Raw genomic sequence first — 15954 nt, 5'->3', positions numbered from 1 at the left:
GGGGCCTGCGGACGGATCTCTCCGTGCGGGTGGATCCAGGACGACGGGGGGAAGGAGGGGAATGGGCGCGCGGCGTGGGTGGTGGGGAGTGGTGGTGGGTGAGAAGCGGGGCCGGGAGGTGGTTGGTGTGCGGGGAAGAAGGTGGAAGGAGGGAGGTTGTGCCGTGGGATGCGCCAGGGGTAGGGGTGCGGGGAAGAAGGTGGGGTGGGCTGCTTTGTTCACGGTTCACTTGATGCGCGACGCTGTGTGTTTTGGTGTTATCAGAATAAGAGGGTGTTATCAGAATAAGGTCTTAAGGGGGTGTTATCATAATAGACTCACCCTATATATATTACAGTGCAGAATAAGTTATTCTTCATGTGAGGTAATCTTACGATCATTTCATAATTAAATTAGATTTGGAATTCAAATAGTTACATTCCTATTGATTCACTAGGTAAAATTTGACATAAGAAAATAAAAATATAGGTCATAAGACAAGAAAATTTGTAGTTTATGTGTATTTTAGACTATGTTTTTATGTTTGTAATTTTACATAACATCAAATATTTTTTACGGCGTTTATATATTTTCTTACGGTCCCTTTTTGCGTCGGAAATAAGACAAAACTTACGGAACGTAAAATTACGGTGCATTGATGGTAAATAGAGGGGGGCGAAGAATAACTATTCCTCACCCAGGGTGACGAATAACGCGACCCTATATATGTATATATATATAAACACTATTCTGATCATGGGATCAGAATAATATTCTGATCACAACCTGACTTGCACCGCTAGTAGTACGTTGAACTTCCCTGTGAACTAGGTTGAACTTCCGCCAACATTGCCCAAATGGGTCTTGCGATATACCGTTGGAAAGCTATGGACACCAATATCATGACCCAACTTAAATTTTTGGCAAAATATAAGCGGTTTAATAGCAGTTTTGAAAACCGTTTTTTCTTCGCACAAAAAACATGAATCGTATTTTCGATCGCATTTCTAAACCATTTATCGGAATGAGGCATATAATATGGCGTTGGAAAGCTGCTGCAAAAACGCTCCTTCCACATGTTGAAAGTTTTCTCTAATTCCCTATGGTTAAAGAGTAATTTGAAAAAGCGTAAAATTTCGTAAACCGAACAACTGAGTTCGCTTTTTCGATGTCATTTCTAAACGGTAATCCAATGGAGGCATATGATACGGCGTTTGAAAGCTTATGAAAATGCGCTACTTTTTCATCTTGAAAGTTTTTTTTCTAATTTTGAATGGTTTAAGAGTAATTTAGAAAATGGTCCAAGTCCTACCGAGTTCGTATTTTTGAGCTAATTGTTTAACCGTGCGTCCGAATGCATCAAATGGTATGGCGTTGGAAAGCTTGAAAAAATGCGAAACTTTTTGGTATGTATTGTTTCTCCCAATTCTTTATGGTTTTAAGTCAGTTTCGAAAATGGCGAAAAACGTATTTTCGCTGTAATTTCTACAAACTTTATCGGAAGTGGGCAAATAATGTACCGTTGAAAAGCTACGGAAAATGCGAAACTTTTTCATTTGATGCTTTTCTATGATTCTTAGCCGTTTTCAAGTAATTGCGAAAATGGCGAGATCATTCGTTCTGCCTTTATCGCGAAACAGATTCTTCGAAAATGCACCGCGTGAAGAACCTGAACTTCTCGGCGTGTGTAGCTGAACTTCACTCTGTTTTTCACGTGATTTTTTTGCTCGTAGGTCTCCATCCACTGCTCATAACTCTCCATCCATTCACCGGAATTGAGCAGGTGATATACTGATGGAAAGTTGCTGTAAGCACGCAAGTTTCCCGTGTTGATCGTTTTTTCGTACTCGTGACGATTTTAAAAGTTTTTCATCTCAAATTCATTCAGCGTAGTAGTTGAACCTCTTGCTATTTTCATGTTGAACTTCTTTGGCGTATTTTCGTTTGTAATTTTTTCATCCATTCGTCCGTGTTACACAAATGATATTCCTTTGGTACAAATCTCTCTCACAATAATTTTTTAAACTTTCTCCGACGGAGGACTTGAACTTATAACAACAAAACTTTTAGACTTTGATTTTTTATTCCTTTTTAGTACAAAATGCACACCGTGTAGTACGTGAACTTTCGGCAGTTATCAATATGAAGTTCTCTCGGTTACGTGAAAATATTTGAGTTTTTTTATGAATTTTTAATATGATTTACTTAATCCCTTTTTATGAATCTTGAAGCGCTCTATTTTTTAAAAGTTGAACTTCTTGTTATTTTATTTTTGAACTTCCTGTTTCCATTCTTTAATAACGAGGAAAATCTGAGTTTTCTATAATCCTCGAACATCTCCATATTTTTAATATTGACTTCCTAGTTTTATTTCTTAATCCCTTTTTATGAATCTTGAAGCGTTCTATTTTTAAAAGTTAAACTTCTTGTTATTTTATTTTTGAACTACTTGTTTACATTCTTTAATAACGAAGAAAATCTGAGTTTTCTATAACAAGGAAAATGTGAGTTCTCTTTAAAAATTGGGACTTTGCCTTTTAATTCATTTTTCTCATATGAAACACACATCATGTAGTACAAACTTCTCCATGTTTTAAAATTGAACTTCTTGGTTTTATTCTTCAGTTACGAGAAAAACTAAGTTTTTAATGTACATTGAATTACTTAGTTTTTTCAAATTTAACTTCTTGGTTTAATCTTTAGTATCGGGGAAAATTTGATTTTAAAAAAACGGGGAATTTTTTTAAAACTTTTTTTTGTTATTCCCTTATTTTAATTTGAATTTATTATTTATTCTTTAGAACGAGAATTTGATGTTTTTATCAACTTTGAACTTCTCTGTTATTTTAATTTGAACTTCTTAGTTTTATTTTTTAGTAACGAGAAAAATCGAGTTTTTTGAACATCTTTGTTTTAAAATTTTGAACTTCTTGGTTTTATTTTTTTGATAATGTGAAAAATCTGAATTTTTTATAGACATCGAACTTCACCATTTTTTAAATACTTCTTAGTTTTATTGGTTAGTAACGGGAAAATGATTTTTTTGATTAAAACAATGATACCGTGTCGTTATTTTTAATTTGAACTTCTAGTTTTTATAGAATGGGGAAAATCAGTTTTTTTTCATTTTCCTAGCCATGTGGATATTTCAATGGTGTGTTCCTTTTTCTTTTTGGAACTTGTTGCAATCATAATTTTTAGGTTTCATTTTATTACCTTTTCCTCATCCGAACTTTTGTGTTGCCACACACCTACACACATACACCCACATGATTTTAACACACATCTAACCATGAAGATGTTGTAAAATTTGAACTTCTGAGTTTTATTCATTTAATAACGAGAAAAATCTGGATTTTTTATTGGCATCGAACTTCACCATTTTTAAAATTTGAATTTCTTAGTTCTTTGTTAGTAACGGGAAAATTCAAATTTTTATAAACATCGGACCACTCTGTTATTTTAATTTGAACTTCTAGTTTTTTTAAATAAGGAAAATCATTTGTATATTATTTGAACTTCACCATTTTTTCGTTTATGAGTTGTTTTAAAAAATGCAAAAAATGGAGTTGTGTTTTTTATTTTTTGAACAGGTAAATCCTAGTTTTCAATAAAATTTGAAATTCTTTGTTATTTCAGTTTGAACTTCATCTTTTTTATTTGGAAAAATATGTTTTCAAATAAGCATCAAACAAAATTTTTAAAATTAAAATTTCCTACTTTTATTTTTCCTAGAAACGGAAATAATTTGATTTTTCCGTATACTTCTTCAGTATTTTATTTGAACTTCTCGATTTTTATTGGTTTAGCAGCAAGGAAAAACTGTGTTTTAAAATTTAAACTTCTTAGGTTTCTTGAAGCGAACTTCTTGGGGTTTTTTAAACAGTGAAAATCAAATGATTTGTTATTCTAAATTGAACTTCTAGGCTTTTATTAATTTTGAAAAGTTAAATTTTGGAATTTTTTTAAACTTTCGACTACACCGTTATTTTTAATTTGATCTCCTTTTTTGAATGCGGGAAATCATTCTTTGCTCAAATTCGTTTTTTACACACATCAGACATCTCCATTTTTTAAATTTGAACATCTTGGTTTTATTCTTTTACAAATGAGAAAAATCTAAATTTTTAATAGACGTGTAACTTTACCATTTTTTTAAATTTGAATTTCTTAAATTTATTAGTTAGTAATGGGGTAAATCCTTTTTTATAAACATTGGACCGCACCGATATTTTAATTTGAACTTATAGTTTTTTTAGAATGGGAAAACCATTTTTTAGAAATTCTTTTGAAATGTTCCTCTTTTTTATTTGAACTTCGTGATCAATTTTTTTTGAACTTCTGGATTTTTAAAATATCAACATCCTCATGAGTATTTTTAAAACTTTATTTTTTAGTGCAATGTAATATCACACTTTTTCATATTCTCCCCAAATGTTTTTGCGAATGACATACTATTTCAAGTTGATGATATGGTACATATTTGAACTAGCACACCTAGCTAGTTCATGCTTTTCCACTGTTTTTTTATGAAATGCAACAAGTTATGATTCTTTGAACTCCTCTCTTGGTTATATATGAACAACACCATATGATTCCGTTGTTCCATTTTATTTTTCAAAGTATAGTATATTTACTTTCATTCTTTTTGCAGTATTAAACTTTGAAAACGTTAACTGGGTACTGCAAAGACTATGAATTTCACTGCCGAACAACAACTGCGTGCATTTCATCAAAATTTTCTATTTGACTAAAAGTTGGACAAACTCCAGAAACATACTGCATCTATTCCTAGGCTAGTTCTCAGGAATTACATCCAACAAATACAGTGCATGTGAGCAAAAAACCGAAAACAGCGGCGGCGGTACAATAAGCCATATTAGATAAAAAAGCATACATAAGTCGAGTTGTTCTTCCACAGCTTGCTCGACTGGATCGGCCAATCCTTTTTTTGCCGTTTGCCAGCAGCGGAGACGTCCATGGTGCGCCAGCGAGGCCACCTGCATATTCAAGATTACAACATAGTTTCATCCAAGTGTATGTATATGTCCATGCATGGGTGTTTATAATACATAGCTGAGGAATCACAAACAAACTTCAGTGTGCTGCCAGAGCAAGACCAGCATTGTCGTCCGTTAGCCTCTTCACATACTCTTGCCACACCGGATGGTCCTCCTGAGGCCGGTTGTGCGTTGTCCACACTGGTTCTCCTAGGAAGAGCTTCATGAGCTGTGCACGACAAGAGGCATCAGAATGTGTTAAGTTTGATAAGGACCCAGTTTATATCTAATGCAAGATAGAACTTCTACATATATACACCATCTCATTTTAATTGCTTATAGATGTTGTTTAACAACACAGTTCTCTAATTACCGGCTGAAAATGAACCTTGTTTCTGCATCCTACGAGAGCACACTTTTTGCTAAACTTGAATACACTACCCAGATTGGCCAACTTGTGTCGTACATCTGATCCGTGAATGTGATGCTGCTAGTTCACCATTGTATTGTTTTTCCTTAGTGGTCCTCACCAAGTAGCATTACATGAAGAATTAGTTGTCAACCATCTTGTTGATCCGTTTTGCGACTTGCGCTTCTTTTTGATGGTTCTATAGATGTCCTCTAATCTAGTGCCTAACTCATGCTTTCAATGAGCTTGGTTGACAAAACAGATTCATATTTCTATGCAAAATGTGACGCAAAAAATAATCACCGCAACAACTCTTTAGCAGTAAAACACATAAAAGATCCTAGTCAGTACCTTCACATGGTTGGCGGCGTCGAGGGTGAACCGATGATAAATTCCAGCCGGCAGCACGATGATATCCCCTTCTTTTATCCAGATCCGAACCCACTTGTCATCCTTGTCGCGCACATCAAAGTACTCGCCGCCTTCCAAGCTATAGCGGATCTCTTCGTCGGCATGCATGTGCTCTGTGAAGAAGTTCTTGAGCTTCTCCTCAAAGTCTGCTAACTTTCCAGGGCATATATCGAGGTGATCCTTCAGCAAGTGATGCATGTGCAATACTATCAGATTACATACACAAGGTGTGCATGGTTAAAGAGAAGCAAAGAGGAACTAAGAGTTGGTGGGAGTCGCAAACCATGTAGTTATATCCTCTGTCTTTGCGGATCTTCGCTAGCTCTTGTTCGCTTTCAGGCCTCTTTGGGTCCAAATGCCAATATAACACACCAATCTCTGAAAGAAAACAGGGCAAATGTTGGAAGCTGCTTAGCAGAGTATACCATGTTTACGGAACCGAGCCCAGCTTCTAGACACCATGTTTACGGAAAAGTGGATTCAGATACCTGGCCGTTTTTGATTTTTTTTCAAAATGATAATTTTCAAAGCTAAAAGAGAACTGAAAACATTCCCTTGTTCTACTTGCCTTATTAGTTAGGTGTCCACTCTCAGCAGTTACTTCTTTGGGTGAGGAACATAAATTGTATAGTTCGAATCGACAGAGGATAATCAAGAACGATGGCAAGTCACCCTCTGTTCAAGCAATTACATGAGGGCGTCGTCATCTAAAAGTGTTGACTAAGGCCACGACATCCAACGAATAAAAGCTCGTATATATTCAGCCAAAAGAGCATTTTTTACCCAAACAAATAGGGTACACACCAACAATCCAAGAAACTGAGGATCATCATTCGCACCTTGGAGCTTGGAGAGAGGTAGGAGCTCCCTATGGTTCTTGAGGTCCTCGCCGTCCTCCCCAACCATCCACACCTGATCCAAGAACCAAGATTAGGCGCAAATCAGATACAAAGAAGATATAATTCATCTCGATTCCTAAGAGAAATCCAGGGGATCGAATCCTGGCCATATCTGAAGAGCCATGTTGAGCGGAATGAATGGAACACCGACAAGGCAAGAGGTTGGAGAAGAAGTTCTAGGCAGAAGAGGAAAACGTCCATGGTGCGCCAGTGAGGCGGGATAATGTCGGGGGATGGGGCATGGGCCCTTGGGCGGTGTGTTTGGGGACTGACAGTGGATGTCGGCGCTCGTGTGCTATGGGTGGGGGTGCTGATGGTTGGACCCAAGAGCGGGGGAGGCGCGATTGCCAGACCTAGGAGTGGGGCAAGTGCACTGCAGCGGCCGGACCCAGGCGTGGGGGTGGCACGGCAGCCGGTGCCAAATCCAGGCGAGGGGGCTGTGTGAGGCCAGATCCAGGCGGGGGGCAGCTCCAGCATGGATAGAAGGCCGCCGAAGGCAGTCACAACAGAGGGCAGAGCTGGGGAAGGTCGCGGTGGCCCCTCTGGGAAGGTCACGACAGCGCCCCGAGAAGGCTGCAGCCCCTATCTGTGGCCAAGGGTGGCGCTGATCGTCAGGTCCGGTGGGCGGCGAAGATCAGGCAGTGGAGGGCGGAGCAGCTGGGCGCCATGGGGCAGGGCGGCAGCGCACTGGGAGGAACGGAGGCGGTGCGAGGGGCGGGGCGGGGCGGCGGCTCGCTGGGAGGCCGGGAGCTGTGCCATGGGGCGGGGCGGTGGTGGTGGCGCGCTTCGGGAGGGCGGCCGCGTTGGTGGCGCGATTCGGGAGGGCGGCGACGGTAGTGGCCTAATTCGGGGAAGGTAGCCACCGATCGAGGGAGTGGGGGTTAGGGACGGGATGGAGGGGGATGGGTCGGGGTTAGGAACGGATCGTGGCAGTTCGGCTAGTTCCGGAACATCTCATCGGGCCCATATAGGGCGCGTCGTGATACAAATAGTTATTCTAATCCTAGGATTAGAATAGTGTCACTCTATATATAGCTAATTGTGTGTGGCATAATTTGAGTTGCCTACATTGTGTATTTGATGAAATAATGTGGGTGACATGAGTTGCCTATGTTTTGTCAAAATGTCGATTCAATTCCGTTTTGGCGAATTTCGGGCAACTCAATATGTCCTATGTTTAGGGAAGGTCATGCCGAATTTTTGTATGAATTTGATCCATGCATGCATATATACGTGGTTATAATATTTGCTCCACGCGCAGGTGATCATGAAGGTCAATGGAAGGATGGTTAAAAGATACCGGCAATCCGCTGTGGACGACATGTATGAAAAATACCGAAGGATGTTTTATGTCTGTGTCGAAAATGCAAAGGAACAGTCAGGCTCGACCCCTTTGAGGATGGTACATTCAAGGCGCCCCTACTCATGCATGGTTTCATGCATGGCCATACTCTGTGGATAAGTGAAGAAGAATAAGAAGATGATGATGATCATGTCGACGGGGCAGGAAATAACGACATGGGGCCACCAGACGAAGAGATGACCGATTATGTGCCTGAAGAGGAAGATGGCCTCGGAAATGTCAATGGCAAAGAGGCAGTTCAAGGCGGAGAAGACGCGGACATGCCGCAGTCTTCATCGCTCTAAGTTCAGCCATGCGGGACCCGCATGTTCGAGACCTGCTTCGCAAGAAGATGACTAGCGATAGAGCCGCTTCTAGAGAGGAGGCCAAACTGGTGCAACTGGAGGTAGACTCGATGACTCCTTTGTATGATGGTTGCAATCCCGAGGTGCCCCGCTTGAGTTTCACACTAGAACTTCTAAAGACGAAGGCAAAAAACAAATGGACAGATGCAAGCCTGGATGAGCTTCTGAAGTATCTAAAGAAGGTTCTTCCCGCGGGAAGCCTGTGTCCTACTAGTGTCGAGGAGGCAAAGAAAATCGTGTGCCCTCTTGATCTGCCACACATTAGATATCACACATGCATCAATGATTGCATCATATATCGGAACGAGCACGTGGAAAAAACATCTGTCCAAAGTGCAATGCTTCACGATATAAAAAGGTCGAAAAGAAAGCTCCACAGAAAGTTGTATGGTACTTTCCGATCACTCCACGTCTACAATGGTATTTCATAGATCCTAAGGAAGCAAAGCTTATGCGCTGGCACGCGGAGAGGGTGAAGCCAGATGACGGAGATGAGACGAAGCTAAGACACCTCGTAGATGCTAGCCAGTGGAGAGCATTAAATGCTGAATTTGTTTTTTCGCAAATGATCCAAGGAACATCGTGCTTGGCGCTAGTAGTGATGGCATGAATCCATTTGGCAATGAGAACACCAATCATAGCACATGGCCCGTGTTTGTATGGATGTACAACCTCCCCCTGGTTGTGCATGAAGGAAAAATACATACACATGGCTATGCTTATTCAAGGGCCGAGACAACCGGGAAATGATATAAATCTTTATCTTGGGTTACTGAAAGAGGAGTTATAGACCTTATGGCCAACGCTGGCCAAGACATGGGATGCAAGCAAAGGAGAGTATTTCTACATGAGAGCCGCGCTGATCATGATGGTGTAGGACTATCTCGATTACGACTATCTCTCTGTCCAGGTGTGCCACGAATATTGCGGATGCACGAGGTGCATGGATGATACAACTTCTCTGCGGCCATCGAAAGATGGCGGGTCTTCGAAAATCATGTACATGGGGCATCAAAGATGGCTCGAGAAGGATGACCCATGGAGAAAGCATGGAGATCTATTCAATGGTAAGGTTGAGCATCGAGGTCCTCCACGTAAGCGTAGCGGTGCAGAAATATATGAGTTATTGAAGAACTGGGAAGAGTGCCCCTCACCGGGAAAGACGAAGAAAAAGGCGCCGGAGCCCCTGTTAAAGGTATGGAAGACGAGATATATTTTTTGGGACTTGGAATACTGGCCCATACTCGACATGCCTCATAGCCTTGATCAAATGGATATCACAAAAAATATCCTTGAGAGTTTGCTTGGAACATTGATGAACATGCCGGAGAGGACCAAGGATGGGCCGAAGGCAAGAAAAGACTTTGAATTTTTGAATATCAGGAAAGATCTCCAAATGCCCGGTAAAAGGTCGTCAGAGGAGACCGAGATGGAGACGGAAGATAGGGGCAAAAAAGTAAACAAGAAGGAAGAACAATATTGCCCCCCTCTTGCTTCACCTTAGATCAGAAGGAGGTCGATCAATTGTTCAAGTGCCTTTCCGGAATCAAAGTTAGTTCCGGATACTGTGGGAAGATAAGAAGATATCTGGACACTAAGAAAAAAGGTTCAGTGGGATGAAGTCTCACGACTGTCATGTGATGATGACGCAGTTACTCTCGGTTGCACTTAGAGGGATTATGGACACACATGTGCGTGACACGCTTACTGACCCATGCCACTTTTTTTATGCTATCTCTCGAAAGTCGATCAGTGTGAAGCAACTCCATAGGCTATAGGAAGAGATCGTTGTCATACTGAAGGAGCTAGAGATGTACTTCCCGCCCGCGTTCTTTGATGTCATGGTGCATCTATGTGTCCACGTGGTGGATGACATCATCGACCTAGGGCCGACATTCCTACATAACATGATGCTGTTTCAGAGAATGAATGGGGTCATCAAAGGATTCCTTCGTAACATGTCCCGTCCAGATATAAGCATAGCCCAGGGATATTTGACCAAAGAGTGCATCTCTTTCTGTGAGAGTTACCTCGTAGGCACCGGAGACCCTGTTGTTGGTTCGCCCGTCAACAAGCACTGTGGAAGGCTCGAAGGCGAAGGTCACACCAACGGTCATAGGGATGTGAATGTGTTACGCTCGGGCCGACAGAACGACCTTGACAGGGCAAACTTAGTAGTGCTACAACACCTAGATATGCCAGAAGATTTCGTGACACTGCACAAAGAGACCATCACAAAGAAGTACCGTGACCGTGGGGTGCATAGGACGGACGCTGAAGTTATTAGAGAGCACAACTCCACTTTCTTGCGCTGGTTCAAAGAGCGAGTTCTGGCTAATCCCCCGAAAGAGGGCTGTCTGAACGGAACACTCATATACGCCTTAGCACATGGCCCCTTAACCAACCTCGCGACTTATCAAGCATACGATATCAACGGATACAAGTTCTATATGGAGGAGAAAGATATAAACAGTGATGACCAAAACTTAGGGGTGACGATGGAAGCCATGACTGGGAATGTAATTGAAAGATATTACAGAAGGGTTGAAGAGATATGGGACCTTAACTACTCTGGATTGCATAGCGTGATGATGTTCCCTGTCAGATGGGCTAAGAATGTACAGAGAGAAAACCTACATTTCACTACCATGTGTATACCCGACTCCGATAGCGGTACCGTCAATGCATCGCCAAAAATGAGCCATGGGTACATGCTAAGAACGTTAACCAATGTTTCTTCATAACTGATCCGATCAATCCCAAGCATGTTGTCATGAGGAGAAGCAAAAGGAGAATCGCCGGAATGGATGGAGTCTCCAACGAGGAAGACTACGACCAGTACGGTGATCCAATGAGGGAAGATGATGCTGATGACGATGAAACATATGTCAAAAGAAGAATGAAGACTACATTACCTATGAAAGATCGTAATTCCCGGAGAAGGAAAAGTCACGACCACGGGCTCAATCATTCGACAGTGGACAAAAGAGGGAAGAAGATCAGTCTGAAGCATCGTCGTCGCCCAAGCTGACAAACTAATCCACAAATTTTGTGTGTGTCTATTTTGTATACCTCCGTTAGCGGTCAAATGATGTAATATATATTATACTAATTATTATCCGGAGGGTAACAGTGGTATTGCTTCAACGACAGACCAAATTAAAGGAAGGAAAGTGCAAAAGAAAGATAAGAAAAAGAAAAGTGCAAATGGAAGAAAAAGAAAAAGAAAAGGAAGTTTTGCAAAATGAAATGAAAGAAAAAGAAAAAGGAACTAATAAGTTGTGGAAAATGAAATAAAAGAAAAAGAAAAAGAAAAAGGAAGGAAGTTGTGGAATATGAAAAATAAAAAGAATAATAAAAATAAAAAAGGAAGGAAGTTTATGGAATATGAAAAAGAAAAATAAAAAGAAAAAGAAAAAAGTTAGCAGTAGCGCGTTTTGGCCTGGGTAGCGCTATAGCTAACCTGGCTATAGCGCGTTTTTGCCAACAAGTGCTATAGCTAAGGAAAATAAAAAGAAAAAGAAAAAAGCTAACAGTAGCGCGTTTTGTCTAGTGCATCGCTATAGTTAACTTAGCTATAGCGCGTTTTGCCAACACGTGCTATAGCTAAGTTGCCTACAACACCGGTCCGTTAGCTCCTATCTCCTTCCTCTCTCTCACTCTCTCTCCCCCTCTCGATCCCCTTTATCTTTGAGATCGCGCCACCGTCGACGCCGCACCCAAGCCCGCACCCGCCCATGCCGCCGTCGACCCCCCAGCCCAACCCCTGCCCTAGGTCCACCCTCAGCCCGGCCCCACCCCCGAGAATGACGCCCTACCCCCTTTGCCTCCGACGACCCCAACCCCGGCCGTCCCCAACACTAAGGTGCGCCATCCCTCCCTCTTCTCCCTCTCCCCCTCTCTCTCTGACTGGTCTCTCTACAGATCGACGAGGAGGAGAAGGACACCCATAACCGTACCCCCTCTACCCTGGTGACCGTGACGCCTACCCCCTCAGCCCCGCGCCGGCGACCCCGACCCCGACGCGTGGTGAGCCACCCCTTCCCTCCCCTCCTCTTGTTCTTTGACATGAGCAGAGCAGATAGAAAATGAAAATGAGCTTTGACATGAACCGAGAGTAGATAGAGAATGAAAATGAAAATGAGCTTTTGACATGACCAGTAGGATTTTAAAAATGAGCTTTGACATGAGCAGAGTAATATTTTGAAGGCAGCAGTAGTTAAACGAAGATGAGCTTTGACAGAGAATTAAAATGAGCTTTGACAGAATATTGAAATGAAAATTAGCTTATGTTGCTTTGTTTTTAAATGAAAATGAATTTTTTTTACAGTTTTTGAAAATTAGCTTATGTTGCTGTCCATTTTGAAAATGAGGATTTTTAATGGTAGTGTTTGAAAATTTGGGGAGTGGAGCTGTTAGATTGGTTAATGAGCTTGCAGTTTTGCTGTGGTAGTTAATCTTTTTTGCATCAGTTGGGCAGCAATGTTCATGATTGTGTATATGTGTAAGTGCATCTAGTGCCCCTTAGTGATTTTGGTGTATTGAAGACTTATAGGTTAAGGGAATGATGCGTTTGTGAGTGTACACACATCTATAAGTCTATGAGGAGTTTTATATTTACAGATAAAGTCGACCCCTAAAAATGAAGTTCTTCGACTGAAGACTTTGGATTTCCGAAGACTTTCTGAAGACTTTGAAAGTGAAGAAATTGGTGTGATCTTGAAGACTTGGTATTCATGCGAGGAACATGAAGCATGAAGACCTTTGTTTTATTTGTTTTATTTTCTCTTTCTTGAGTCATAGGAGACACCGTACTGTTAAAGGGGGTCGATGAAATACTAAGGAAAAATTTCCAAGTGATGCTCAACTCAAATCCTACACCTACCAATCCCTTCGAGTGAAGCCATTGGAGATTTCATACAGTTCAGTCAATTTCTTTGGTGACAGAGACAAAGTTCTTCTAGTCTCTGAGGAATTTGTTCTGACTGAGGAGTTAGGAATTCGCTAGTGCGGATTGCCTACACAGTGAGGAACATGATAGCCTTGAGGAATTTGATACTCAAAATTCTGACCGTTGCTGTGCTATGTGCCAGCTGTCCCAAAATATCTACCCACCTAACGGTCATATCATTGAAGGGCATTTATGTCTTATCATGTCGGGCTGTTCCCTAGGCTAAAAATAGCCACCCCCTACAACCACTAGCTGGTTGGCTGCTCCGAGAGAAACTGACACTTGTCATTTCAGAGCATCCCATCCTCCAAGGACTTTGAGTGAAAATCACCAAGTGAGGAAAAGCCAAATCCAAACACCTACAAACCCAAAGTGATTGAGCATCACTAAAGATATTGATCCTGCGTGGATCCGACGCTTGTTACCTTTGAAGACTATGCATCTTCCAGACGGTTAGGCATCATGGTCTAGAGCATCCAAGAGGAAATTGTGGATCGCCGAGTGACCGAGTCTGTGAAGGTTTGGAAGTCACCTGAAGACTTACCACGAGTGATTGGGCGAGGTCTGTGTGACCTTAGCTCAAGGGGAATACGGAGGACTGAGTGTCCCGAGCTGCATGTTTAGGACTGGGTGTCCGGGACTGTGTGTCCTCAGGTTTAAATACCTAGCCGCCCTAACCAGACGTACAACTATCACAACAGTTGGAACTGGTCTACCAAATCATTGTCTTCACCAAGCTACCTCGTTCCATTTCCTCAACCCTTCCATTTCCTCATTTTTGTGTTGTGTGCTTGTTCATATCTGTTTGAAGACTTTGAATGAAGACTTTCTCTATTTCCTCAGTTCAATTTCTTCAGTCTGTTTGTCTTTATCCTGTGTTTACGCTTTCTGTACTCCGCGCTTGCTTTCATTTCATCATGAAGACCATGCTCATGCACTGTTATGTTTACTTCTGAGTACTTATTCCCCTGCAAGTAGTTCTTCACTTAGGAATTTTCTCACCCTGAAATTCCTTACTGACGAATTCATAAAAATCGCCTATTCACCCCCTCTAGTCGATATAACGCACTTTCAATTAATATCAGAGCCAGGTACTCCCTTGTTCTGTGTGATTTTGGTTTAACCGCCTAGGTTTTAGTTATGTCGACTGCAGGTATGATCAAGATTTATGCTGGGTGTCCTACCTTCGATGGGACAGACTACCCCTACTGGAAGAATAAGATGCGCATGCCTCTTGAGGCAATTGATAACGATCTCTGGTACGTTGTGGAGAATGGTGTTCCCTCTATCACTCCCACCATCAACGCTGCTGATCTGAAGAGATTCAAGCAACTCGACTCTCAGGCAAAGAATATCATATGTGGCCATCTGAGCAAAGGGCATGGCAGAGTGAGTGCTTTGGAGACAACAAAGCTTATTTGGGACAGGCTGTCCAAGGTCAATGAGGGAGTCTCAACACAGTGTGACTCTCGAGTTGACGTTCTTCGCAATCTCTTCAACCGCTTCAAAAGACTCGACAATGAAAATGTTCAGCAAACCTTCGATCGCCTCACTGACATCTCAAATGAGCTTCAAGCACTTGGTGCCACTGATATCACCGACCATGAGATGGTGAAGAAATTGCTGAGATCGCTTGATTCCTCATTTGATACTTTGGCATTGATGATACAAGAACATGGAGACTATAAGTCACTTGATCCCTCTAATATCCTCGAGATACTAAACACTCATGAGTTCTAGCTTGCTGAGAAGAGAGATCTCTATGGACCAAGCTATGCATGGTAGATCACGGGCTCCGAAGGCCAAGGCAGTGTTTGAATCTGAAGGTGAAGATTCTGGCAGTAGCCTTGGTGACCCTGAAGAACTAAGCCAGGAGCTAGCAATGGTTGTGAGGAAGTTCCAAAAGTTCTCAAGACATGGTTGCTTTGGTAAATCCTCAAGAAGTGGTGACTTGAGATCAGATTCCTCATCCCATGATTACAAGAAGAGACTCTATCACAAATGCAAGAAACCCGGACAATACATTCAAGATTGTCCTCAGCGGGAAAAGGAATCAAAGAATAAGAAGTACAAGGATTACAGTTCTGATGATTCAAAGAAGAAGAAGAAATTTTCAAAGTCCTCTTCATCAAAATCTTCAAGGTCCTCATCTCACAAGAAGAGAAGCTCCAAGAAGGCTCGGGCATTCATTGCCAAGGAAATGGACTCGGAGGCTGAATCTGAGGAAAATGAGGAAGAGGAGGAATCTGAGGAGTCAGACTCTGGTGTGGCGAGCCTAGCCCTCGCTACCACGTACGTCAGCAAGTCCATCTTCAACTCTAAAGAAAAGGACCTCCCCAACACTACTGATGACAGTGATGAGGACTACACTCCCACCTATTGCTTCATGGCAAAAGGCTCAAAGGTACTCAAATATCCCTCCTTTGAATCCAGTGAGGATGAATCTGATGAAAACCTCAAACCCAGCTATTCTAAACTTGCTAAGATTGCTGTGAAACTGCAAAAGGCTCTTGAAAAGGATCAAAACATGCTAGATAAAAGCGATGATATGTTGGGCGAGGAAATGGATCGCACTAAAATTTTGACTGAAAATCTTCA

At 41.8% G+C, this 15954-nt stretch overlaps 1 protein-coding gene across 1 annotated transcript in view; it reads right to left on the bottom strand.

Annotated features, from left to right (window-relative positions):
• Positions 1-4766: 4766 nt before the first annotated feature.
• Positions 4767-15954, bottom strand: part of LOC119358074 (1,2-dihydroxy-3-keto-5-methylthiopentene dioxygenase 4-like) — a 132030-nt gene continuing 120842 nt past the window's right edge. Inside the window, exons 3-6 of the mRNA XM_037624786.1 lie at positions 6639-6711; positions 6083-6177; positions 5740-5979; positions 4767-5208 (exon numbers count right to left, since the gene is read on the bottom strand). Coding sequence (XP_037480683.1) covers positions 5077-5208; positions 5740-5979; positions 6083-6177; positions 6639-6711 — 540 coding nt within the window. The 3' untranslated portion in view covers positions 4767-5076. The remainder of the gene's footprint in view (positions 5209-5739; positions 5980-6082; positions 6178-6638; positions 6712-15954) is intronic.

This window comes from Triticum dicoccoides, chromosome 2A (assembly GCF_002162155.2).
Source record: "Triticum dicoccoides isolate Atlit2015 ecotype Zavitan chromosome 2A, WEW_v2.0, whole genome shotgun sequence".
Classification (NCBI taxonomy): Eukaryota; Viridiplantae; Streptophyta; class Magnoliopsida; order Poales; family Poaceae; genus Triticum; species Triticum dicoccoides.
This window is presented reverse-complemented; position numbering and strand designations above follow the sequence as displayed.